Source organism: Ursus arctos, unplaced genomic scaffold (genome assembly GCF_023065955.2).
Source record: "Ursus arctos isolate Adak ecotype North America unplaced genomic scaffold, UrsArc2.0 scaffold_19, whole genome shotgun sequence".
In the NCBI taxonomy this organism is placed as follows: domain Eukaryota; kingdom Metazoa; phylum Chordata; class Mammalia; order Carnivora; family Ursidae; genus Ursus; species Ursus arctos.
The window spans coordinates 39,959,110-39,986,266 of record NW_026622863.1 but is presented as its reverse complement, the minus strand read 5'-3'; the positions used below and the strand labels follow the sequence as shown (position 1 = coordinate 39,986,266).

The 27,157-nt window shown below is 39.3% G+C and overlaps 1 protein-coding gene and 1 long non-coding RNA gene across 2 annotated transcripts in view; both read left to right on the top strand.

Moving 5' to 3' along the window:
* The window catches only part of LOC113244754 (methyl-CpG-binding domain protein 4-like), a 46,002-nt gene extending 45,802 nt beyond the window's left edge, over positions 1-200 (top strand). The window contains 1 exon segment of the mRNA XM_057314634.1: positions 1-200. Coding sequence (XP_057170617.1) covers positions 1-200 — 200 coding nt within the window.
* A 4,723-nt stretch (positions 201-4,923) lies between these two features.
* Positions 4,924-27,157, top strand: part of LOC130544126 (uncharacterized) — a 218,557-nt gene continuing 196,323 nt past the window's right edge. The window contains exon 1 of the long non-coding RNA XR_008960137.1: positions 4,924-5,086. This is a non-coding gene — a long non-coding RNA (uncharacterized LOC130544126). The remainder of the gene's footprint in view (positions 5,087-27,157) is intronic.

Here is a 27,157-nt window from a genome sequence, read left to right as displayed (position 1 = left end):
TGGGGTTGGGCAGATATGACAACGACTCTTACCGAGTATTTTTTTGCATCAATGAGTGGAAGCAGGTGCCTCCTGAAGACCATAAGCTAAATAAGCATCAGGACTGGCTTTGGGAAAATCGTGAAAAATTAAGTCTGTCTGAAAGTTCTTTGAAGTTTTCCAACTCGTTTTTTATACACGACTTTGTACTTGATTCATAAGAGCCCCATTAAGCACAATCACTGACTTTACAGGCGTGTAGATTTTAATCAGTCCAACTAGAAACGTAATGGAGGTTTTCTTTTTTTGTTGTTTTAGATTTTTATTTAAATTTTAGTTAGTTAACAGGTAGTGTAATATTGGTTTCAGGAGTAGAATTTAGTAATTCATTACTTACATATAATACCCAGTGCTCATCATTACAAGTGCCTTCCTTAATGCCCATCACCCATTGAGCCCATCCCCCATCCTCCTCCCCTCCAGCAACCCTCGGTTTGTTGTCTATAGTTGGGAGTCTCTTATGGTTGGCTTCCCTTGTTCTCTCTCTCTTTGTCTTCCTTCCCCTATGATCATCTGTTTTATTTCTTAAATTCCACACGTAAGTGAAATCGTACAGTATTTGTCTTTCTCTGGCTGACTTTATTTTGCTTAGCATAATACCCTCTAGCTCCATCCATGTTGTTGCAAATGGCAAAATACCATTTTTTATGATGGCTGAGTAACATTCCATTGTATATATATACACCACATCTTCTTTTTTTTTTTTTTTTAAGATTTTATTTATTTATTCGACAGAGATAGAGACAGCCAGCGAGAGAGGGAACACAAGCAGGGGGAGTGGGAGAGGAAGAAGCAGGCTCCCAGCAGAGGAGCCTGATGTGGGGCTCGATCCCATAACGCCGGGATCACGCCCTGAGCCGAAGGCAGACGCTTAACGACTGCGCTACCCAGGCGCCCCTACACCACATCTTCTTTACCCATTCATTAATGGATGGGCATTTGGATTCTTTCCATAATTTGCGTATTGTTGATAATGCAGCTATAAACATTGAGGTGCATGTACCCCTTCAAATCAGTATTTCTGTATCCTTTTTAACTTTTTGAGGAACTTTCATACTGTTTTCCAGAGTGGCTGTACCAGTTTGCATTTCCACCGGCAGTAGTAAGAGGGCTCCCTTTTCTCTGCATCCTCTCCAACATCTGTTGTCTCCTGGGTTGTTAATTTTAGCCATTCTGACAGGTGTGAAGTGGTATCTCATCACGGTTTTGGTTTGTATTTCCCTGATGATGACTGATGATTTTCTTAATGTGTGTAACACTGGTAGATCTTTGCTCCTGAATGCACTAGAACATATTTTGAGATTTTAAAAAAATAAATTATTTGACAGCAATCCTAAAAATGTAAATAACTTTTCCAATAATAAAATGTGATTTGAAGATTTAAAAAAAGAGCTTCTGTTCTCCACTGATATTTTTAGTTCCCTTTCTATCATTTGTCAAATTCACACATATGTTTAAGTCTCGTGTTCTTTTTTTTTAAATTTTATTTATTTATTTGAGAGAGAGCGCACAAGTGGGGGGGAGGGAGAAGCAGAAGGAGAGAGAGAAGCAGACTCCCTCTGAGCAGGGAGCCTGATGCAGGGCTTGATCCCAGGACCCTGAGATCAGGACCTGAGCCAAAGGCAGAGGTTTAACCAACTGAGCCACCCAGGTGCTCCTAGGTCTTGTGTTCTTTTTATGCATTTATGTATGTTCTTTTTGTGTATTCCATTGGTCTATTGCTTCAATATCACATCCTAATTATTATAGTTTGACTATAAGTCTTTGATATCTAGATGTTCTTGCTCTTCTTCAATAATTTCTTGGCTATCCTTAGCCTTTGCTGTTCTATATAAATTTTAGGATCATCTTATCAAGTTCCATGAAAATCCCTGTTGGGATTTTGATTTACAGTTGCATTGCATTTATATATTAGATTGGAGAATTAGTCTGATTTTGGTTATGGTATTAGTTATTCCCTTTCATGAATGTGGCATACATTTTCCAGTTTTCTTTAATGTCTCTCAATGACATTTTATACTTTTATCCATGGAAGCCTTGCATATATTTTGTTAGATGTATTTATTTGTATTTTAATGGTTATTATAAAGTGATATTTTTAAGAGAAAATGTCTATCATACGCATATAGGGATGAAATTGCTTTTTGTGTATTTATTTTATATAAAACACAACTTTGCTGAATTCTTATAATAATTTGGGTTTACTATATAGTTTTATGACATAATTAACGATAATTTTGATTCTTCTCTTCCATCCTTTATTCCTCTTATTTATCTTACATGTTTTACTCAGCTAATATTTCTAGTACATTTTTGAACAGAAATAAGGATGCATGTATCTTTCTTGCTGATGATTAAGGGAATTCTAATATCTTAAAGTTAATATTACATTTGCAGTAGGTTATTGGTATTTATTTTCTATTCCCAGCCTGCTAAAGAGTTTTTTGTTGTAGGGGCTTCTGGGTGGCTCAGTCGGTTGGGCATCCAGCTCTTGATTTCGGCTCAGGTCTTGATGTCAGGGTTGTGAGATCAAGCCCCATGTTAGGGCTCTGTGCTCAGCAGGGACACTGCTTGAGATTCTGTCTCTCCTCACCTTCAGCCCCTCCCCCCTGCTTTCTCTCTAAATAAATAAATAAATCTCAAAAAATAAAGAGTTTTTGTTGTAAAAGGACCTTAAATTTTACCAAATGCTTGTGTGTGTGTGTGCCTGTGAGCATCTTTGAAAGAATCCTGTTTTATCCTTCAGCTTGTGTCGTGAATTACGTGACCCCAGTTAGTTTTCACTTTATTTAGTTTTTTTTTTTTTAGATTTTTTTTTTTATTTATTTATTCGACAGAGACAGAGACAGCCAGCGAGAGAGGGAAAACAAGCAGGGGGAGTGGGAGAGGAAGAAGCAGGCTCATAGTGGAGGAGCCTGATGTGGGGCTCGATCCCGTAACGCCGGGATCACGCCCTGAGGCGAAGGCAGACGCTTAACCGCTGTGCCACCCAGGTGCCCCACACCTTATTTAGTTTTTTAAAGATTATTTATTTATTTGAGAGAGTGAGTGAGAGAGTGGGGGTGGGGGGCGCAGGAGGTGCAGAGGAAGAGAGAAACTCAGGCAGACTCCCCGCTGAGTGCAGAGCTGGGTGTGGGCCTGGATCCCACAACCCTGAGATCATGACCTGAGCCCACAACAAGAATCGGACACTGAACTGACTGTGCCACCCAGGAGCCCCTAGTTTTTGTTTTAAAAATATATATTCCTCGATTTGGTTTGCTAGTATTTTGTGAATTTGGCCCATAATTTTTCTTATTAGTTTCTCTTGGGTTGGTATCAAATTTATGTTAGTTTCATAAACTGGGCTAAGTGGTGTTTCTTCTTGTTCTTTTTGTTATTGTTTTTTTTTTTTTTTTAAGATTTTATTTATTTATTTGACAGAGAGTGAGAGCACAAGCAGGGGGAGCAGCAGGCAGAGGGAGAGGGAGAAGCAGACGCCCGACTGAGCAGGGAGCCTGATGTAGGGCTCGATCCCAGGACCCTGGGACCAGACCTGAGCTAAAGGCAGATGTTTAACCAACTGAGCCACTCGGGAGACGCTGTTTTTGTTTTTTTATGAAAAACATGGTTTATGAAGTTAGAATAATCAATTCCTTGATTGGACGAATTTACCTTCAGAATTGGTTTCGACATCTTTTTTCTTTTTTCCTTTGTGGTTTCAGTTTTCATGACTGATTTATATTTCCTAAATAGTTTTAGGACTATATAAGTTTTCTTTTTCTTTCTGGGTAAGTTATATTTCCCTGTGAAATTATCTATTTCATGTAATGTCTAGCTATATTGAGTTAAATTGTAGATAGTAACCTCTTCAAATTCTTTGAATCTCTACTTTTTTCCTAATATTATTTGTGCCTATTTGCTTTTTGGGTTGGTTTTCAGAGTTTTATCCATTATATTAGCTTTTGGTTTTGTTTATCTTTATTGTAGTTTTTTCTATTCTTTTATTATATATTATTGTCATTTTTAGGTGTGGTAATGGCATTAAAATTTTATATTTTGAAAAGATCCCTTAGAGGGTGTTTTTTGAAAGAAAAGATATAAATTCTGGAATTGCTTTAAAAATAACCCTATGTGTATATAGGGTTAAGGGAATGCTAGGAGGATTTCGATGAAGCAAGATTGGCCGTTTGTTGATTATTTTTGAACCTGAGTGTCAGGCAATAAAAATTCACAATATAATTCTCTCTACTTTCCTGTATGTTTGAAAATTTCCATAATAAAAAATTAAAGTATACCACATTTCTTTCTTTCTTTTAAAAATGCATTCTGATATTCTTTTTCTAATTTAGGTGAGAAACTTAGTTAATGAATTCTTACTTTTTTTTTTTCCTTTTCCTACTACAAGTATTTAAGGTGACACGTTTTCTCTCAGTATAACTTAACCTGCATCTTGCAAGTTTTTAAAAGGAAGGTATCTTTTATATACAGTGAAATGCATAGATCCTAAGTATACAGTTTGGTCAGTTCTAACAAATTCATATATTCTTGTAACCTACACACCTATGAAGTCTCCATCAACCCGGAAAACTATTTCATGTTTCTTCCTGGTCAAGCCTCCGTCCCTAGAACCAGCTATTTCCTCTTGAAGTTCCTGAGAGTCTGTAACTCTGCTATCTCTGGCTTCTTCTCATTCAGCATCATACTTTTGAAATTCATCCATATTATGTGTATCAGTAGTTCACTCCTTTCTATTGTTAACAGTATTCCTTTGGATGAATAAATCACAATTCATTCATTCTTCTACTGAGGAATGTCTGGATGTTTCCACATTTTGGCCGTTATGAACACAGCTGTTACTAACGTTCTTTTTTTTTTTTTTTTTTTTTTTAAAGATTTTATTTATTTATGTGACAGAGAGACAGCCAGCGAGAGAGGGAACACAGCAGGCGAGTGAGAGAGGAAGAAGCAGGCTCCCAGCGGAGGAGCCCGATGTGGGACTCGATCCGGGAACGCCGGGATCACGCCCTGAACCGAAGGCAGACGCTTTAACGACTGCGCTACCCAGGTGCCCCTGTTACTAACGTTCTTATGCTAATTTTCACGCAGGCGTGGTTCTAGTTCTCATATCTCTTGGGTAAATACCTAGGAGTAGAATTACTTGGTCAATTTTTAAATGTCAGAGAGGGTAATGGGACTTCACTTTCTAAGAGACTGCTAAGCGGTTTTCCAAAGTGATGTTTGCTTTTTACACTCTTTCTAGCAATCTGTTGGAGTTCTGGTTGTCCCATCACCCTCTCTGACATTTAAAAATTTTAGCCATTCTAATGGAAGGAGGGGTGGGATCTCACTGCGGTTTTGAGTTGCATTGCACGGTAATACGGTAATATGGGTAAGCACCTTCTCATGTGCTCGCTGGCTATTTGTGTATCTTTTTTGTTAAGTGTTTGTTTTGGAGGAGGTCATGGAGAGGATGTGACCTCCGGTTGACCCTTCAGCTGGACTGGGGCCATCGGAGGCTCCTCATCCCCTCCTCTGTCCCTGGAATGTCCACTGTCTGCTGTTCTGCAGCCAGAGACGTTTCAAGGACGTAGCCTTGAGAGAGTAACGTGTTGAGATTGGCTGGAGAGTTTGTCACTGAACCCTGTTAAGGCCTCAATATAAACCTTTAAGATTCTGGTGCTCGGGCGCGGGGATCTACTTGTCTTGCAGCCACTCAACACAAGCCTCGTGAGTAAATTCCCTTGCTTACTAAACCTGCCACCCTCCCAATCTGGGAGGCTTCCTTTTCCTTCCATCTCTCCATCTCTCCCTGCCCTCCGTGTATGGAGGCTAGTTTGCAAACGAATGCTATTTATTTATTATAAAAAAGATTTTATTTATTTGAGAGAGAGGAAGAGAGAGCGCACGAGTGAGTGAAAGCGGGAGCAGAGGGCAGAGGGAGAAGCAGATGTCCTCTTGAGCAGGGAGCCAGAGGCAGGGCTGGATCCCAGGACCCGGGGATCATGACCTGAGCTGATGGCAGACGCTTAACTGACTGAGCCACCCTGGAGTTTGCCCATTTTTTCACTTGCCCATTTTTCACTCTTTTTATTATCAATATGTAGGAGTTCATTCATGTATCTTCTGGATAGAAGTCCTTTGTCAGATACATGTATGAATTTTTTCTTTTAGTCTGTGGCTTGCTTTTTCTTTCTTTTAATGTGCCTTTTGGAGAGCAGAAGTTACTCATTTTGATGATACCCAGTTTCTCAAGAATTTTATTTTATGTGTAGTGTTTTCAGTGTCCTTTTAAGACATCTTTGCATACCCCAAGTTTGCCAAAATAGTCTCCTATTGCTCCTACAAGCTTTATATTACAACTTTTTCATTTTGTCTTATAATAAGCCTATGTTATCTGAAAATGTCTTTATTTCAATTTCATTCTTTTGGGACATTCTCTCTGGATATTAAATTCTGGGTTAGCAGCCCTTTTTTCTTCTTTTAGCCCTTTAAAGAGGTTGTCTCCCTGTCTTGTGACTCTGTAGTTTCTGAGGAAAAGGGAGGGGTAATTCAAATTATTGATCCACGTTTTCTCCAGCTGCTCTCAAGATTTTTCCTTTTATTATTGGTTTCACCAGTTTGACTATGATATGTGTAGGGTTTTTTTGTTTGTTTGTTTTGATTTTTGTCTTTATTCTACTTGTGTTTTGCTGAACTTCTTGAATATGTGAATTTGTCTTTTTTTTTTTTTTTTAACCAAATTTGGGAAAGTTCCAGCCATTATTTCTTCAAAGATTTATTTTGGCTTTTCCTCTTTCTCCTTGCCTCTGGTACTGTAATTGTTCCACAGGTTCCAAGGCCCCCCATATTTGCTTCAGAGTGGGTGTCTGGTTATTCTCCTCTCCTGTGTGCAATTTTTCTTACACATATTTGGTAAAGGCCCATGGAGTAGAGCTGGTCATAGGTGCAGACTCTGTGTATGGGCGCTGTTAGGGATTGTCACCTAGCATACTAACCTTTATTTCATCTCTAGAAATTCATCGAAAGTTCCATGCTTTTCTAATCCATCTGTGACAGCCTCCTCTGCTGCCCTCTGCTATACCGAGGATGAAGGCAACCATGCTTGTCTGGTTTTGGATTTTATTTCATTAGGTTTAATTGCATCCTCGGCTCTGTGATGTACTTGAGAAGACAGTGATTTTGTGGTTAACCACCTTCATCTCATTGTTACTGTGGGAACAACATTCTCTCATACCTTTCTACATCCTTAGTGGAACTAGAAATATCCTACTGGTTTTGACATGCTATGTTTAAATTAAACATTTTTTTCCATTCTACATACTTTCTAATTTCCATGACAATGTTTATTTTCTCTGACCTCTGTGTGTTTCTGGTATTTTAAAATATCCAAATACACAGATTTTAAAAAGTTATTATTTTTACTATTGATTCCTACCTTAGTTACATTTTGATGAGATTGAGGCAGGTATGCTTTGGAGGGTTTAATATTTGTTATGATTTGCTTTATATCTTTGAATGGTCAGGTTTTTAAAAAAAAGTGTTATTTATTTAAGTAGTCTCTATACCCAACACAGGGGTTGAACTCACAACCCTGAGATCAAGAGTCACATGCTCTTCCGGCTGAGCCAGCCAGCCAGGTGCCCCTGAATTCAGTCTTTATGAATGCTGCCTGTGAATAAAACAGTACATATCCTTTAGTTATTGGTTCATTAGAGAAAGCTGTTGTTCAAATGGTTCTTTCTAAATCTTTATTAATTTTTGTCCCCTTGATTATAACTTGCTGAGAGAGGCACATTAAAATCTCCTACCACGATTGTGGATTTGCCAATTCCTCCTTGTGATTCTATAATTTTTGCTTTATCTATCGCAAGCCACAGGATTACATGTATACAAGCTTAAGATTGCACCTCTCATCATTGTGTGGTGACCCACTATCATCTCATAGGTGTCATTTGCCTTCAAGGCTCTGCAACTTTAGTTTATGCTCCTCACTCTTGTTTCCTCTATTTCTGGGATGTAGGAATTTCCCATTTTTTTCTGTGGAACTCCGCTATAGATGAAACTCCCCCTTTCCATTTTGTCTAGCATATCAGTGTGTGCATGTGTGTGAGTGTGCATGCATGCGTGTGTGCGTGCGCACATGTATGCGTATATGCATTTGCACGTGTGTGCACGCACACATGTGTGTGCATGTGTGAGCACGCAGGTATGTGTGCGTACGTGTGTGCATGCAGTCATGTGTGTGTGTGTGCGCGTGCACATGTGTGTGTGTGTGCTGCAGTTGCCAAGTCTTGCTGCATGAAGTTGGCTGGCTCTCTGGCCCCTACAGTTCATCAGGGCCTCTCTGACTGCCTTCATCGTCACCTTTAACCTTCTCCCATCACTAAGGGCTTTGCTTTCATGTCCTCATTCCCATTCCCCAGCAAGGGACCCTGATTGGCCTTGCTTGTCATTTTGCTCCGATGCCACCATAGGAGAGCTGGCCTGTGTACGAGTTAGCTGCCCTTGGGACACATGCTCATCCCTAAAGCAGCTGGGTCTGCCTGCCGGATGGTTTCACGTGGAGGGTGCTGCAGAATGGCAAACTGGCCAACTTGGTACTTCTGTGTGTGGGCTGTTAGTGAACTTGTCCTTGTTGGATGTTCGTTGCCAGGCCTTCTCCCTCATCTCTCCAGTCATCTTCCCCTTCATCACAGATGGAGACTATTAGGTCGTGTTGGGAAACACTTCTGAAATTTGCTGCTGAGCAAAGTCTTATAAGCAGAGCCTGGAAAACAGGCTCTTACGACTTTTTTTTTCTTTTTTTTTTAAATTAGAGAGCATGGGCAGGGTGAGGAGGGGCAGTGGAAGAGGGGGAGAGAGAATCTTAAGCAAGCTCCATGCTCAGTGTGGAGCCAGGCGTGGAGCTCGATCTCACAACCCTGAGATCATGACCGGAGTGGAAATCAAGAGTCGGATGCTTAACTGACTGAGCCACCCAGGCGCCCCTCTTATGACTTTTTATGTAAAGGAAGCCTTGCCTGTCTGAGACCAGTGAGGTTGGATTTTATAACTATTTTGATCTTGAGGACCCGTCCGAGTATGGGAAAGTGTCCCCGTTTGAAATAGTAGAATCTGTTATTTATTTCCACTCTAAGAAACTCTGGGAGCAAGTCTCGAATATTCATCTGGTTTGCCTGTTCATCAGTATCCTTGGTGAGTGATACGGGAGATGCACTAACTGTAAATCACGGAGGGATAGCTTATCAGAGCTGGAAGGAATCTCAGGAATCTTCCCACCTTCTCACATTGTTTCGTCAGAGTGGATTTCAAATCTGCAGTGACAGGAAAGTATAGAAATTAAAGAGTAGGGAGAGCTGTGGTCCCTTGATGTGTAATTGGAGACGGGGGTAAATGGCTTGAGTGGGGGCAGTATTCGAGCGCCAGGACCTTTGGGCTGTGGGGGGGGGGGGATTACGAATGCTGCTCTGAGCCTCCTGTTGTCTTGTCTGCTCAGAGGAAGGACAGTCTCACCCCACGTCTTATTCCCAATGTCACGGGTTTCCCTTTTTCTTCTTCTCCAGTCCGTTTCCTGCCTTTTTTCCTTCTTTCACCGCTTTCCTATATATATATAGCATTAACCCCTCGTTTTTGTAATCTTTGTTTCTTTCCCTCCTAACCTCTGACATAAAGTATTAATTTTTGGCATTTTTTTCCCTTCTCTTTGAAGTGCTCCTTCTGGCTACAAAAACTTCCAATTAAGTTTTTTAAATAAAAGATAGAAGTTAAAAGCAACGGCTGCCTCGGGTTAGCAGGATGGAAACTTGTAGTTGCTTGAAGCTGTACTTCAAAAAGAGAAAACTCAATTTTAAAAGTGTAGAAGTTTATTCATAAAATACATTGTGCTAAAAAAATGGATTCTCTGGGTTGCAGAGGACTCCAGCTGTAGGTCAGCTGTTCTGTTGTATTTATTTACAGAATATTCTGTTTCCGTGTAATGTTTTCATTCTAAACAAAAGTAAAGAGAAATTTTTGAGTGTCTGGATCGTTGTTCTAGTCTCAGGAATGTTAATTAAGTTAATATTGAGATTCTCATCTTTGCTAACTAAAGAACTTTGACAAAGTTCTTATGTATATTTCCTTTTAGGCGCTAGTGATACAAAAGAGTATTGAATGCTTCTCAAACTTTTTCTTTTTTTAAGCAATTTCCCTTATTTCTATTTTTTTAAAAAAGATTTTATTTTTATTTTTTGTGTGGATGGGGAAGGGGCAGAGGGAGAGAGAGAATCTCAGGAAGACTCCACGCCCAGTGCACAGCCTGACGTGGGGCTCGATCTCATGACCCTGAGATCATGACCTGAGCCGAAATCAAGAGTCTGATGCTTAACCGACTGAGCCACCCAGGTGCCCCTAAAGATTTTATTTTTCAAGTAATCTCTATATCCAACGTGGGACTTGAACTTACAACCCTGAGATCAAGAGTCACATGCTCTACTGACTGAGCCAGCCAGGTGCCCCATCAATTTCCCGTATTTCTAAATTTCACTTATAATAGACTCTCCAGAATGTGGAGGTGTTCTCAGAGGAATCACAGGGGTGAGGAGCATTTATAAAGTTTTACGCAGGCAGCTTTCCACGGTTCTGTGAGCCTCTTGATTGCTAGGAGGGAACCCCTGCCCGGCCTCTCTTTCCTTCTGGCTCAGGGCTGCTCTATATTCTAGCCAGGAAAGGATGGCCACTCCATTAATTCAGCATCAGAGGCCCCAGCAAATCCAAGAAAAACTGGGCTTCCTAGAAAAACGGGGGCTGAGCAGCAACATGGACAAAAGAACGGGGACACTTCCAGGGGTGGCCCAGTCAGTTGGGTGTCCGACTCTTGATTTCAGCTTAGGTCAGGATCTCAGGGTTGTGGAACTGAGCCCCATGTCAGGCTCTGTGCTCAGCATTGGGTCTGCTGGAGATTATCTCCGTCTGCTCCTCCCCCTGCTTGGGTTCTTTCTCTCTAAAATGAATACATAAAACCTTTTTTTTCTTTAAAAGGGGAAACTTCCAGAAAAATCACTCCCTCCATTTTTATCCTAAATCCAAAGAAATAATCGAGAGGAAAAATAAACAATCATCACTAAATGGAGTGTTTTTCAAATGGCCAGCTGGTCCCATTGGTGAATCATGAAATCAATTCAAGGGCTTATGATCTGCATTAAAATAGAGGTCAAATAGAAAATCCAAATATGTGGCTCAGTGAAGGTAAATATTGTTTCAGTGAATCTTTTTTTTTTTTTTTTTAGATTTTATTTATTTATTTGACAGAGAGAGTGAGGGAGGGCACAGGCACAAGCAGGGGGAGCAGGAGAGGGAGAAGCAGGCTCCCCTCTGAGTAGGGAGCCTGAGGCGGGACTCGATCCAAGGCCCTCGGGATCATGACCTGAGCTGAGGGCAGAGGCTTAACCAACTGAGCCACCCAGGCATCTCTCAGTGAATCTTTACACATGTGTCTGTATGTGTATATTTGCACACACAGGAACCTGATTTAAAATGTTGACTTGAGGGGCTGCCTGGGTGGGGCAGTTGGTGAAGCATCAGACTCTTGGTTTCAGTTCGGGTTGTGATCTCAGGGTGTTGAGATCGAGCCCCTCGTTGGGCTCTGCACTGGGTATGGAACCTACTTAAGATTCTCTCCCTTTCCCTCTGCTCTCCACCCCCTGTGCTTTCTCTCTCTCTCTCTCAAATAAATAAATCTCAAAAAAAAAGTTGCCTTGAAAGGAGTCTGAGAAAGTCGGCTTAAAGGGTATGGAGCTTTTCCCATGTGCCAAGGCCTCCCCTCTGGGTAGGGCGTCCATGTTTCCCACGGAAGTCCCACTTTTCATCTCTGCTCTGCAGGCCCGACTGACCTTACGCTTTTTGAGGGACACGATCATATTTTCCTAATTTCTTGATCTGTGTGCTAATATTATCATTTTTTTAAATAGATCTGCCTTTTAGCTCCAAGCCCACATCCGCCTCTTTATTTAGTCAAACTATTGTCATCTGTCATCTGGGAGATTGTGTCCTGCAGGGGTGTGGGGGACTTCGGGGGACTGAGCAAGGGAAACGATATGACCACAAGGTGGCAGTAGCACATGCTGGCTTTATGGGGCGATGCCTTCCTATTTCCCAGCTGTGAAGTCCCTCTCAGCTGTGTGTGTGTGTGTGTGTGTGTGTGTGTGTGTGTGTGTGCGCGTGCGCGCGCGCGCGCGCGCGTAGGGGGGGTTGCTACTCAGAAGGGGAGGGGGCAGGGGATCCCCTGGGGAGGGGGGTTATTTGCGAGGAGGGGTGGCCCTCAGCAGCACAGTGGGGAGTCTCGGGGTCAGAGTGCTCTGAAGGACAGTAGAGCTTGAAGTCTTGCAACCTAAATGCTCTTATCACCGGCCTTCAGATGCCAGGTGAGTTTCATGCGCTGTGCAAGGCAGGGAGGCCCTGAATGCCTAAAAATCTGTTTGTTTGGACAGTTTGTAAATAACTGAAGTGTAAAAGTTTGAGCTTGGTACCAGTGCGCTTCTGAGCTCACAGGCCTCAGCCAGCAGTGGAGAAATAACCTAGGGGTCTTCCACAAAGGCCATCTTTAGCTCCTTTATATAAAATCCCCTCAGCGCCCTCGGCACAGACACCTGCGCCGTTTTTAAGAATGCAAATCAAGACTTGTTAATGCCCTGCTTTCTTATGGTTTCCGTTTGCCTGGAATACCTTTGCCCACCCCTTTATTTTGGTAAGACAGTGATGCCAGGGGGCAAGATGCGGTGTAGCTGTGGCCAGGGGTCGGGGTGCGATGAATCTGGAAAGGTGTACAAAGGCCAGGTGGAGAGCCTGGTGTGCCAAGCTGAGGAGTAGGCTCTACAAAGGGGGTCGAGCCATGAGGGCCCAGCCCAGCATCCCGCACACGGTAGGGGCTCTCCAGCATTTGGTGATGAATTGGTCCTTAGGTGAGTTCCTCGTTCGGACTCTTCTCTGATTGAAGCTTGACCCTGACGTGAGCAAAAGGAATATGGGAGGGGAAGCCTGCATCATGTATGATGCCTGAAAACAACACATCTGTAGGAGTGTTAAGTTTGTTATTGGCTCTACTTATCTTTCTCAAAAGTTGTCTTTTGTGCTTTAAATTATATTTAATGAAAACCTATCTTATTTTAAAATCGCCATTGTAACATTTTGAAATTCCAATTTTCGGGGGGCGCCTGGGTGACTTAGTCCGTTAAGCGTCTGACTCTTGATGTCGGCTCAGGTCATGATCTCAGGGTTGTGGGATCGAGCCCAGGGTCAGGCTCTGTGCTTGGTGGGGAACCTGCTTAAGATTCTCTCTCTTCTTCTCCCTCTGCACCGCCTCCCCAACTTGCACTCTCTCTCTAAAAAAAAAAAAAAAAAAAAAAAAAAATTAATAAAATTTCAGTTTTTTCCAACTGATGATTCAAATAGGAGAACATTCTCACCAGTTGATCCCTTATTTGCTTTTTGTCTTTACTCTTTTTCTGTATTCCAATTTTGTATTTTGCCTGTTTTAGGAGTTTTCTTCTGTAATATTTTCAGTGTTTAAAATCTGCTTCTCATGTTTGTGTGATGCTTTTCTCTCTGTTAAAAAAGATTAGTTCATTTCACTCCTCCAGTTGAAGTAACAGCAGTTTTTCTGTGCCTTTTTCTGGTGGGTGAATGTGACAGAGAGGAGACTGTGTGTCTATGTCCACCTGTCCGACGGGTCCGGAGAATATCGCCGTGTAGAGGTTTCCAGCTGCGGGGTGATGAGTTTGGACCTAACCTTAAGTTTACAGGTTGCAGACATTCATCTGCTTTCGATTTTGATGAAGTGTGAGAGTTGCCTCTAATTACGTCAGAATCTTTGGCTATTATTACATTAACATTTGCTTTACACTTAGGTTTTTTTTTTATTCACTATTTTTAAAGAAGATTTTATTTATTTATTTGACAGAGAGAGAGAGCACAAGTAGGCAGAGCAGCAGGCAGAGGGAGAGGGAGAAGCAGGCTCCCAGCTGAGCAGAGAGCCTGACACGGGGCTTGATCCCAGGACCCCAGGATCATGACCTGAGAAGAAGGCAGATGCTTAACCCACTGAGCCATCCAGGCGCTCCTTTTTTTATTCACTATGATGTCACCAGTTTTGGCCCTGGGGATGGTTTCTAGAAGCTTTGTGACAGCAGCTAGTTCTGTTTTTCAAATATTTGGAGTCCCTAAAAAGAACACTTTCCTTATTTAAGAGGAATTATACTTTATCTTATCTTATATTATTTGTAATCTAAGTACCCGAAATTCTTAGTCACCCACCCCACCAGTTTGGATAGACATGCTTAAGCCATTTGGAAGGGCAGGGCTGAGAAAGAGCAGCTTTGGAGCTTTGCTACACCGATGAGATTGTGCCTCAGGGACCTGTTCAAATGCATCATTTGGTGTTACGTTGGCTTTTTGTAGTCTTCTAAAAATATACAGTTGTTTCTAGTATTAAATGAAGATAAATATCAGAACATTCCAGCTCTTCATGTTGTTGCACGGGAAAGAAATTTTGTCTGTAGCATCTGTTCACACAGATGAGGGTGGGATATGGGAAATGTATGCTGTGACTGATTGCGGTGACCACACTTCTGGGGGGATTTGACCCTACCTTGATACACCCGGAGTGTGGAAAATTGTCTTTATGCAGCCCTTCTGTGGCTCCAAGTTCGAATCTTCTGGAGGGGGCCTTTATTATTTAGCAGATCAGTTTTTCCTTTTTGTGATTTCCTTTTTTTTTTTTTTTTTTTTTTTAAGATTTATCTATTTATTTGACAGAGAGAGAGAGACAGCCAGCAAGAGAGGGAACACAAGCAGGGGGAGTGGGAGAGGAAGAAGCAGGCTCCCAGTGGAGGAGCCTGATGAGGGGCTCGATCCCATAACACCGGAATCACGCCCTGAGCTGAGGGCACGCCTGAGCCACCCAGGCGCCCCAGTGATTTCCTTTTTTCTCTGAGAGGGATTTAGGAGAACGCTTGGCTTCAAAGCACCCCTTGGTTCATTCAGTGGCCATTTTCCCTTTCTCAGAGCTGTTTTATGGGCATCAACTCTCAGTCACTGATACACAATTTTCGAGTTTACCCTGGGAGTATATATCAGGATTATACATGCTAGAAGAACTGAGTCTAAATATATTCTGAAATTATCCAAAGCTAAATGTGTGTATGGGTAGAGTACTAGTAACTAATTTTCTCTTTACATAGAAGTAGCTTGGGTTTTAGGAGTTATTTGGTAGTCTTGGCTCACAGAATTTTATTTTGTTTGAAGATTTTATTTTTAAGAAATCTGTAACACCCAGTGTGGCACTCGAATTTACAGCCCTGAGATCAAGATTCGTACACTCCACCCGCTGAGCCAGCCAAGCACCCCTTAGCTCACAAAATTTTAAAATGAAGCCTTTTAAACATTTGTTTTTCAGACCTTTGCTGGGTATGTGTTATATGCTGGGCGGTTTGTACAGGCTTTGGAGTCACGAGATGTGAATTTGAGTCCTGATTCTTCATCTGCCGGCTGTTGTACCTTTGGCCAAATCACTTAACGATTCTGAGTTGTATATAAAATAGGTTTCCTAAAGTGTAGCTTGTGTGATGCCGTAAGGGTTAAATAAGACACTATCTGTAAAGCAGTGCGTGATTTTTAGAAAGCACTTAATAAATGTTAATTTTGCCTTCTCCTGAAGGATGTCAAACTTTAAAAATTACCCTTTTCCACCAATTTAAACATCAGATGGTTTACCGGTATTTTAAAAATTAATTACGTAAAATGAGTTTTGCTCTCAAGAATTTTGTTTTTAGAAACATACCAACTCGTGTGCGCATGCCCTAAATCACTGAGTTCTTCTAATTGACTCTGAGCTAGAAAAACCCCTTTGATATGAAAAAACATGGTTGCAAATGCCCATTTTTTCGAATATATGTTGTGATTATTATATATGTATACTGTAAAGTGCACATGAATCCAGCCAGATTCATATATGCTCAGCACGTGAAAGAAAAAAACTGTGTTCCTTTGACTTTAGAATTAACACGATAAGACTACCTTGGGGCTTTAACATTCTAGCAAACTTTTGCAGACCTAACTAGGAATCTCATTGTCATTTGCAATTGGCAGCACAGGGGAAATCTTAAAATGCTGACACTGGCAGGCTTCAGGTTTTGCATGTGTTTGCTGCCTGAGGAGGCAGAGTATTTAGCAGTTTTTCCTGCCTTTGGTACCATTTCATACTTTGTAATTTACCAAACTTGTTCTCTTTTCACAAATCCACGTAACCGTAATGTCACACATTCCTGAAAAACTCTGTAAATATATTTGCTTACTTATTAACTGACCCACCCAAGTCCCTCTTTTCTTTCTGTAGTCTTTAAAAAAAATCCTCTTCTTTTTTGTGTTTCTTTGTGTCTGACCTTCTTTCTGTCGATGACCTCTCCAAGGCTGAAGTCCAGACACTCTCTGGGGGATGATCCCTGCTGGTCTTGAAGTCACCAGGAGGCTTGTGAGAACCCCAAGCACTGTGTTCTGTGTACCTCTTGATAAAATGGAAGTCTAATTCAGGCAGTGTCTTTGAGTCTGGAGAGGCAGGAGAGTGCAAGCAAGTGAACCCCTGAGTTGGGAGTGTTTTACTTCAGGCTGATGTTACATTATAAACTCAAAACTTCAGGTCTAAATGTGGACTATCCCTGATCATCATTATTATTATTTTTTAAAGATTTTATTTATTTATTTGACAGAGATAGAGACAGCCAGCGAGAGAGGGAACACAAGCAGGGGGAGTGGGAGAGGAACAAGCAGGCTCACAGCAGAGGAGCCTGATGTGGGGCTCGATCCCACAACGCCGGGATCACGCCCTGAGCCGAAGGCAGACGTTCAACCGCTGTGCCACCCAGGTGCCCCCCCCCGATCATTATTGATGTGTGTTGCCTTAAAGACATTTTTCTTTTGCCCGAAGGAATGATTATGATTTCATAATTTCACTTAAAGTTGCATACAGTAAAACTTAGAATATTTTTCAGTACGTCACAGTGTACTTTAAGGCAGGAAGCAGGGAAATAATGGAAGAATGAGCACATGGTGGGCTTTATTTGGGAGACTACTTCAGACTTACAGCTTTTGGGGAAAAAAAGTATACAGATTATATGTTTTGAGGTTATGTTAATAGGTGTTCATGAGATCATGATATTTTTCTGAACTGTTGTTAAGTAATGACTATCTTTATCTTTAATAATACTTTTTGCCTCCAGTTCCATTTATGTTCTACTAGCTCTGTGTGGCTGAATGTTTGGTTAACATTTCTTGTCTTACCCCTTTTACTTCCGTTCTCTCTTTATATTCTTAGTGCTCCCTCTCTTTTTAAAAAAGATCTATTTATTTTAGAGAGAGAGCATGAGTAGAGGGGCAGAGGGAGAGGGAGAGGGAGAGAAAATCTCAAGCCAACTCTGCACTGAGCATGGAGCCCAATGTGAGGCTCAATCTCATGACCCTGAGATCACAACCTGAGCTGACACCAAGAGTCGGATGCTTAATCGACTGCACCCCCCAGGCACCCCCTCCACTCCTTTTAAAAAAGCTTTCTTTTTTTTAGGACAGCTTTATCTTTTACAGAAAAATTACAAAGATAGTACAGGGAGTTCCCATATACTCTGCCCTGTTTCCCCTATTATTAACATTACATTAGTATATTTGTTATAATTAATAAACCCATATTGATACATTATTATTAACTAAAGTTCATACTTGATTCACCTGCTCTTAGTTTTTACCTAATGTTCTTTTTCTGTCCCAGAATTCTCTTCAGGTGACTATATATTACACTTGGTTGTCACAGTTTCTGAGACTCTCCTTGTTTCTGATGACATGGACAGTTTGGAGGAGTCCTGGTCAGGTATTTTGTAGAAGATCCCTCAGTTGGGGTTTTTCTGTTTTTTTTTTTTTCATAATTAGATAGGGATTATGGGTTTTAGGGAGGATCACAGAGGTAAAGTGCCATTTTCCTAACATCATATCAAGAGGATATGTATCAACATGATTTATTATTGTTGATGTTGACCTTGGTCACCTGGCTGAGATAGTGTTTGTCAGGATTCTCCACTGTAAAATTACTCCTGCCCCATCCTTTCCATATTGTCCTCCTTGAAAGGAAGTCACTATGTGCAGCCCACCTGTAAGGGGTGGAGACTTATGCTCTACCCCTTTGAAGGTGGAGTACCTGCATACATTATTCCAGTTTCTTCTGTATGAGAGATTGTCTCTTCTGCCCATTTATTGATTTAGTCATTTATGTCAGTATGGATTCCTGAATATTTATTTCATTCTTTGGGTTAAGATACAATCTACTTTATGTTCTTGTTCCAACTTTAGCCATTGGGAGCCTTTTCAATTGGGTCCTTTTGAAAGTCTCTCAGTGATAAAGCTTTTTTTTTTTTTTTCCTGCCCTAGCCCCAGAATCTGTCATTTTCCCAAGTAATCCTGGTTCCTTTTGTTGGAGAATGGTATTCGAAACCAGGATCTGGGGGCTAGGTGTGCTCATTGTTACTGGGATGCTATTGCTTCTGGGCCCTTTCAGCTGTAAGAGCAGGAAATATATGCATGCATAGACATGTCTCTTTTTCAACGGCATATAAATGGACACTACTTCTAAAAAATATATTTTTATAGTCAATACCTGTTGGGCTTAATTCACCAGTGAAGCCCCTGGTCCTGGGCTTTTGTTTGTCGGGAGGTTTTTGATTACTGATTCAGTCTCCTTACTAGTAATTGGTCCGTTTAGATTTTGTTTCTTCATGATTCAGTCTTGTTAGGTTGTATGTTTCTAGGAATTTATCTATTTCTTTTAGGTTGTCAAATTTGTTGGTGTATAATTATTCATAGTAGTCTCTTACGATCCTTTGTATTTCTCTGGCATCAGTTGTAATATCTCCTCTTTCTTTTTCTGATTTTATTTATTTGTGTCCCCTCTCTCTTTTCTTCGTGAATCTCCCTAAAGATTTGTCTATTTTGCTTATCTTTTCAAAGGACCAGTTCTTATTTTCACTGATCTTTTCTATTGTCTTTTTAGTTTCTATTTTATTTATTTCTTCTCTAATCTTTGTTATTTCCTTTTTTCTTCTTTATAAACTCTAGGCTTTGTTTTTTTCTTCTAGTTCTTTGAGGTGTAAAGTTAGGTTGTTTATTTGAGATTTTTCTTCTTTATTGCTGTAGGCATTTATTGCTCTGAACTTCCCTCTTAGAACTATATTTGCGGGGTGCCTGAGTGGCTCAGCCGTTAAGCAACTGCCTTCGGCTCACGTCATGATCCCAGGGTCCTGGGAACGAGCCCCACATTGGGCTTTCTGCTCTGTGGGAAGCCTGCTTCTCCGTCTCACACTCCCCTTGCTTGTGTTCCCTCTGTTGCTGTCTCTTTCTGTCAAATAAATAAATAAATAAAATCTTAAAAAAAAAAAAAAAAAAAAAGAACTACGTTTGCTGCTGTCCATAAGTTTTGGAATGTTGTATTTCCATTTTCATTTGTCTCAAGGTATTTCTTAATTTCTCTTTTGATTTCTTTGATTCATTGGTTGTTTATTTGACCTTCCTATTGGATATATGTTGCATCTTATCATTTTATTTTTTGTGTATCCTAATTACTTTCCCACACTCCGTGTCATTCTGGGTGGTTTTTTGGCATGTTTTCCGGTGCTTTAATTCCTTCTTCAGCTTTGTCAATCTATTTAATCCATTCATCAACTTTAAAATTTAATGACCATATTTGTCGTTTCTAGAAGTTTCATTCTTTATAAGCATACCTCTTCGAAAAGAACAAAAAAGGATTTCTCTCTTTCTCTCTTTTTTAAACTCCCTAGTTATTTTAAAATATATTTTATAGGTTCTATCTACCCTCCCTTGTGGTGACTTGTTTTCTTGTATACTATGTAATTGTTAACTGTGAGTTTATCTTCACCTGGAATTGTTTCTTAAAAACCAGTGATCTTATATGTTCTGGGCTTTTAAAGTGTTTCTACAGAGTGATATCATGTTTTCTTTGGCAGACCTTTGGAGTTTCAGTAATCCTAGAGCAGTTTGTCTGCTAATTAATCATCTTGGATTTCCCACACCGCTCTGGAAGTATAAATTTGGACCCTGCATCTATCTATGTAATAGACATAGGAATTATATTTCCTGGAAATTATTTTTTCTTCTTGTCATTCTTAGTTCAGGGTGAATGGCATGCTTCCATGATACTTCTCTTGGCTGAGGATGGGGTAGGGTCTCTTTTTAGTCTACTTATCATGGAATAGGGAGCCCTTGGAAGACTTAGGTTTCATGCAAAGGAGCAAATTCCAGCCGCTTGGTTCAAGTGATCCTAAGGCTGTACCTTCTATCCCCATGTGCTCTTAAAGCCTATCCTGGCATCTGAAAGTTACTGTCAATTCAGTTCCTTCTTCCAAACCTAACTTTGGATTTCTCTGTTTTTGGCACCTGGACATTTCCATCTTATTTTGAGTTTCATTTTTTGTTAAAACATTTAAGTTACATTTCGTTCTTTTTTTGTTCATTTGCGTAACACAAATTTGTTGAAAACTTTCTTTGTGTTCAGGCACTAATCTACACATTGGGGATACATAAGTTGTGAGGAGAAGAGTGACATGATCATACTGACATTTAAAAAGGATTAAGTCCAGCTGCTTCATAGATACTAGACTGTAGGAAAGCAAAACTAAAAGCAAGAAGAGGTATGGACTATTATAAGTCAGGCAGGAGATGATGGTGACTTACCAGAGTAGTAGCAAGAAGGAGAGAAGTGATCAGATTCTGATTATGGCTTAAAGGAAGAGCCAATATGATTTGTTGATGACTTTTGGAGTGGGATGTGAGAGAGAGGAGTCAGAGAACTTCCAAGTTTCTGACTAGAGTCCCAGAAAAAAATTGATTGCTAACCAAAAGAAGACTGCAGGAAGAGCAGGTGGGGAGTGGTGGAAAATAAGGAACTCAGTCTTGAACATGTTAAGTTTTGGGTGCTTATGACACATCCAAGTAGACATAATGACTAGGCCTCTGAATATATAAGAGAGGGAAGAAGAGGTTGAAATGAGAGCCATATATTTGGAGAATACATATGTAGAAATGGAACTTCCAAGTCCTGAGATGAGAAAATGGTATAATTGGAGGGAAAAAAAACCAAAACAAAACAACTTCAAGGACTGACCTATTGGAAACTCCAGTGTTAAGAGGTGTTTGTAGTGGGGTAGGAGGCTTTAGTCTAGGATGTCATGAATCCTCAGCACATTTGAGTTAGTATTTTTTACCTCTATTTTATGCAAAAAATTTTGATGCTGTATTTATAACAAAAATTTTCCTGTTGTTTGTTGCTGATGTATAGAAATACAATTAATTGCTAAATACTAAACTTATATTGTGAGACCTTTACAAAATGATGTATTCTATAGTTTTCTGGTAGATTCCTTAGGATTTTACATACATGATTATACTGATGATAAGTAAGAGCTTTTTTTTTTTTTTTTCAGTAAAGGCAGTTTTACTTCTTTTCTAATTTGTATGTGTTTTCTTGCCTTATTGCACTGGCTCAGATCTCCAGTACAGTGTTGACTAGAAATGGTAAAAGTGGACATCTTTGCTTATTCCTGATTTGGGGGTAAATGTTAAGTCTTTCTTCATTATGTAAGGCTTTCATAAATGCCCTTTACCAGACTGAGGAAGTTTCTTTGTGTTCCTAATTTGCTGAAGTTGTTTTTCATGAATGGGTATTAAATTCTGTCAAATGTTTTTTCTGGATCTATTGAAATGATTGTATTTTTTCCCCCTTTTATTCCAGGAGTAAAAGTGAATGCGGTCAATTACATTGATTTTTGAAAGATAAGCTCACGTGCCTCCTTAAAAAAACCATTGGTTACGGTTATTATCCCTTATATATATATTGCTGAATTTGATTTGCTAATATATTGTTAAATATCTCTGTACCTACATTTATGAGAGATATTAGTCTATAATTTTATTTTTCTGTAATGTCCTTGTCTGATTTTGGTATAACAGTAGTGCTGACCTTATAAAATAAATTTGGAAATTGCTTCTTCTGTTTTCTGAAAGAGTTTGTGTAAGATTTCTTCCTTTAAAAAAAATCTGTGTTTTTGGTTTTCTTTGAGGAATAGTTTTAAAATACAGATTCAATTTCTTTAGTAGATTAAGGTGCATTCAGATTTTCTGTTTCTTCTTTTGATACTTTTGGTACTTTGTGTCTTTCAAAGAAATTGTTTTTTCAGAGTTGTCAAATTTATTGGTATAATCTTATTCATCTTATAACTTTGTTATCTTTTTAATAACTTTGGATCTGGCAATATCTCCTCTTTTATTCCTGATATTGGTAATTTGTATTTTCTCTCTTTATTTCTTGCTCAGCCTAGCTAGAGGCTTATCACTTTTATTAATCTTTTCAAAACATTAGTTTTTTGTTTCATTGATTTTTTTTTCTTCTTGTTGTCTGTTTGCTATTTCATTGATTTCTGCTCTTATTTTTGTCATTTCCTTTTACTTACTTTGGATTTATTTGTTCCTCCATTTCTATTTCTAGCTTCTTAAGGTAAACAGATAATTTTCTAGATAATTAGATAATTTTCTTTAAGGCTTTCTTATTTTCTGATACAAGCATTTTAAGTTATAAAATTTCCTTTAAACACTGCTTTAGCTCCATCCCACAAATTTTGGTATGTTTTCATTATGATTCAGTTTGAAATATTTTCTAGTTTCTCTTGTGATTTCTTATTTGACTCATAGGTTACTTAAAAATGTGTTTAATTTCTAAATATTGTGGAATTTTCCACATATCTTTTTGTTATTTATTTATTTAAAGTATTTATTTATTTTTAGAAGATTTTATTTATTTATTAAAGAGAGAGAGAGCATGAGTGAGAGTGAGAGAGAGCAAGAGCAGGAAGGAGGAGCAGAGGGAGAAGTACAGTCCCTGATGAGCAGGGGGCCCAATATGGGGCTTGATCCCAGGACCCTGGGATCATGACCTGAGCCGAAGGCAGACACTTAACAGCTGAGCCACCCAGGCACCCTCTAGGTTGAATTTTTAAAAGCACTTTAAAGATGTCATTTACTGTATCCCTGCTTAGCGTTGTTTTTGAAGACAAGTAGGTGATAGTTCTTTTCTCTCTTTCTCTGTCCATCCTGACTCTTTTTCTCTGGGGGTTCTTAAGATTTTCTCTTATTGGCTTTCAGCAATTTGATTATAATAATTCTTTCCATTGTTTTCTTTGTGTTTTTCACATTAAGGGTTTGTGGAGCTTCTTGTATCTTGGGTTTATAGTTTCAGAAAATCTGGAAAATTTTCCACTATTCTCCTCCTCCTCCTCCTTCGTCTTTTTTTTTTTTTTTTTTTTTTAGAGAGAGAGTGACAGCATGAGTCGGGGGGAGGGACAGAAGGAGAGGGAGAGAGAGAGGATCTTAAGCAGGCTCCACACTGAGGCCAGAGCCAAACCTGGGGCTTGATATCATGACCCTGAGACCATGACCTGAGCAAAATCAAGAGCTGGACACTCAATGGACTGAGCCACCCAGGTGTCCCACCACTATTACTTCTATATTTTTTCTGCTATATTCTCCTTTCCAACTACACTTATGTCAAAACACGTTATAATGTCAGAGGCTGTATTAATTTTTTTTTTCTTTCTTTATTTCTCTGTGCTTCAGTTTGGATAGTTTCTGCTGCTTTGTCTTTAAGTTTACTGATCCTTTCTCCTGCAATAGCTCCTGCTTCTGAGCCCACCCACTGAACTTCCCCTTTCAGATATTGTATTTTTCATCTGTGGATGTTCCATTTAGAACATTTTAATTTTTATCTTCATTGTGTTGAAGGTTTCCTCAAATCTTTGAACGTATTTATAATATTTCTTTTAAAGTTTTTGTTTTCTTATTTCATCCTCTATAATTTGTGGGTCTGTTTGTATTGACCAATTTTTCTCCTGGTTATAGGTAACTGCTTCCTGCTTCTTTGCCTGTTCTAGTAATTTTTTATTTAATGCTAGATGATGTAAACATCACTTTGTTTAGTGTATGGATTTTGTTTGGTTTTTAAAATTTTTAGGTTGAAATTGTGTTTTGGAAGTTGATTGACTTATCTATGGATTAACTTCAACGTATTGATTTTAAACTTTGTTAAGATGAGTCTGTTGAACCTTGTTTTTAAACTTTGTAAAGTTACTAGGGCCAGTTTAGCCCACTTACTACTTATCTGTGGCCTTTCTGTTATTTCTGCTCCATGCCCAACGTTTTCAACAAGGTCACTTCCGTCTAGCTCTTTGGTATTCAAACATCAAACATTCAAACATGAGTTCCAGTGGTCTTTAAGCTTCTAGCTCTTTCTTCCCAAGAACTTACGCTTTGCCTTGCTTTGTGGTGTCTTACTATGTGCCTACGTGGCTTGCAATTCAGCCAGAGCCTCAAGGGGACCACCATGCAGATATCTGGATGGAACTCTCTGTATAACTCCCACTTCTCTGGTACTCTGCCCCTCAAATTCCAGCTACCTCATACTTTCAGAATTCTGGTATCTTTCTTTTCAGCTCAGTAAGTTTGCTCTGAACTTTCAGGGATCTCCGTACTTGTGCCGCAGTCTTCGTAAATGCATCCAGGCAGAAATCAGGGTAATTATAAGTGTCACATTGTTTGTTTCACTTCTCTCTAGGGTCACAGTCTTATGCTGCCTATTGTTCAATGTCTGCAAACGGTTTATACATTTTGTGCAATTTTTTAGTTGTTTGCATTGGTAGGGCAAATCTAGTTACTCTATCATGTCTGAGTGTGGAACACCTTTGCTTTTTATATTGTAAAAAAAAATTAAATCATTTAATCAAAGAATTTGGTGCTTTCAAGACTCTTACGAGGAATTTTTATTGTTAAAGGAGTTTTCTTAGAAAGGGTTCCTTTTATGCATGGATAGAAGAAATATTAAAATGAGTATTATATTTCGATATAATCTAGAGCCTCTTCCTTCTAGAAATTATCCCTTTTGTATATATTTGTTTATATGTGTATGTATTCATAGATGTATGCCTTACATATGCTGTACAACATACATGTTGTGTGCTTGCAAATGTATTTAAATTTTTATGTTTGAAACACATACACAGAGCCTATTGGTGGGAGTTAGAAATTCTCAAGGACCTAAGTTGCCACTGCACTGGGTTGAATTGTGTTCCCCAAAACGATGTGTTTGTCCTGACCCCTAGGACCTGTGAATGTGACCTTATTGAAAAATCAGGTCTTTGAAGATGTAATCAAGTGAAGATGAGGTCATACTGAATTTAGAGTGGGCCTTGATCTCATGGCTGGTGTTCTTATAAGAGGGGAATGTGGACACAGGGAGACAGAAACAGAGGGATGACAGCTCTATGAGGGGACTGGACAGGGACTGGAGCCATGCTACCAGCAGCCAAGGACCACCGAAGATTACCAGCCACCATCAGAAGCTAGAAGAGACAAAGTAGGACTCTCGTCTAGAGACTTCGGTGGGAGAATGGCCCTGCTGACCTCTTGAATTTGAACTTCTAGTTCCCAGAACTATGAGAGAATAAACTTTTGTTGGTTTAAGCTACCCAGTTTGTGGTACTTTTTTATAGCAACCCTAGGATATTAATATAGCCAACTTAGGTAACTTCTTGGCAGCTATGCGAAAGACATTCAAGTAGAGAAAACAAGTGCCCAAGGGCATATAGATCCAGGGGACTTAGGGCACAGGTCAGGACAAGTGATATACATTGGTAATGTCGTGTTTCTTTTATTAGATTGTGTTTCTTATTTATTTGTAGGAACACTTTATAACTTCTGGATTAGCTCAGTCTACATGGCGTACAAACTTGGATAACAAGTTTGTTCAAAAATACTCTTCCCTGGTGATCAGTACAGCAGCGAGTTAATTAAGAACATGGCTTCCGAAGTCAGAATCCCTGGGTGTTAATGCCATTTCCCGTTTTCTAGCTGTATGATCTTGGAAAAATTATTAACCTCTATGAGTTTCATTTTCCTCCTCTATAATATAGGGCTAAACCTACCTGGTGGAGTTTGGGATGATTAAATGGGATAATTCTGGTAAAGTACTTATTAGTATCTGCTATATGTTAAATATTCAATAAATATTAGATATAATTAATATTACTGTAGTTTCTCTTGCAAATTTAAGTCAAAAATTCCTTTGGTTGATATTAGTTTTATTAATTTCAAATAAGCATTTTGTTTAACATTTATTACAATGTTCTAAATATAAAATAAGTACAATACAGGAACAATTTGCTTACAAAGTAGTTGCTTCAGAATGGTGAAATTTAGGTAAATATTTTTTTCTAATAAGTATTATAATACCTACAAATTCTAAGTCTCAGATCTGACAAATTAAAAATTGTAGCCATTTGAGATTATGTATCCAGCCTGAGATGGAGACATTCTAAGCTAAATTTATGTGAGAAAACTTAAACATTGTTTCCCTTAAACATTATTTAAGATAAAACCTCTTTCATAGTTTGTTTTTAATGCAATGGTAACATAGTGTTATTTGTATTTAATTACTCTTTTGAATTTTTCTGCTGAGATGGCGCATGTAATTCTTGTATGTAGAACTGTTAAAACTACCTTCCCAAATTATTTCATTTAAGTGCTACTAAGCGGGATGAGATAATCAATGTACAGATAGTTACTGTCATCTTCTTTTGTTAATGTTGCTGTTTGTTATGCATAAGGATTGTCTCACATTTTAAAAGCCTTCTATAATTTATGGTATATTAATACATGGTATAAATATATATATACAATACTCCTATTTTTATTTTTCCTGCCAAAATTAATAGAACTTTTCCTGCGAAAAAAAATCTTTGGTTTATTTCCCAAAAACCCCTTCCCAGCAGAAACTCTTAAAATACTTTTTTTTTTTTTCCTTCTCAAAGAGAGTTGAATATAGGACCTGGAGAAAAAAATTCTAGGAATCGGCTAAGATAGCTTGTAATAACATTACTTGGTATTTTGCAGGCACAGTAGGAAAGGTGTCCACAATATATTGCAGTGAAATCCTGTGGGATTTTGTGTTCAGATTTTTGCAAGCCGGAAACAAGTCCCTGAAGGTCGGGATTCTTATGCCTAAGAA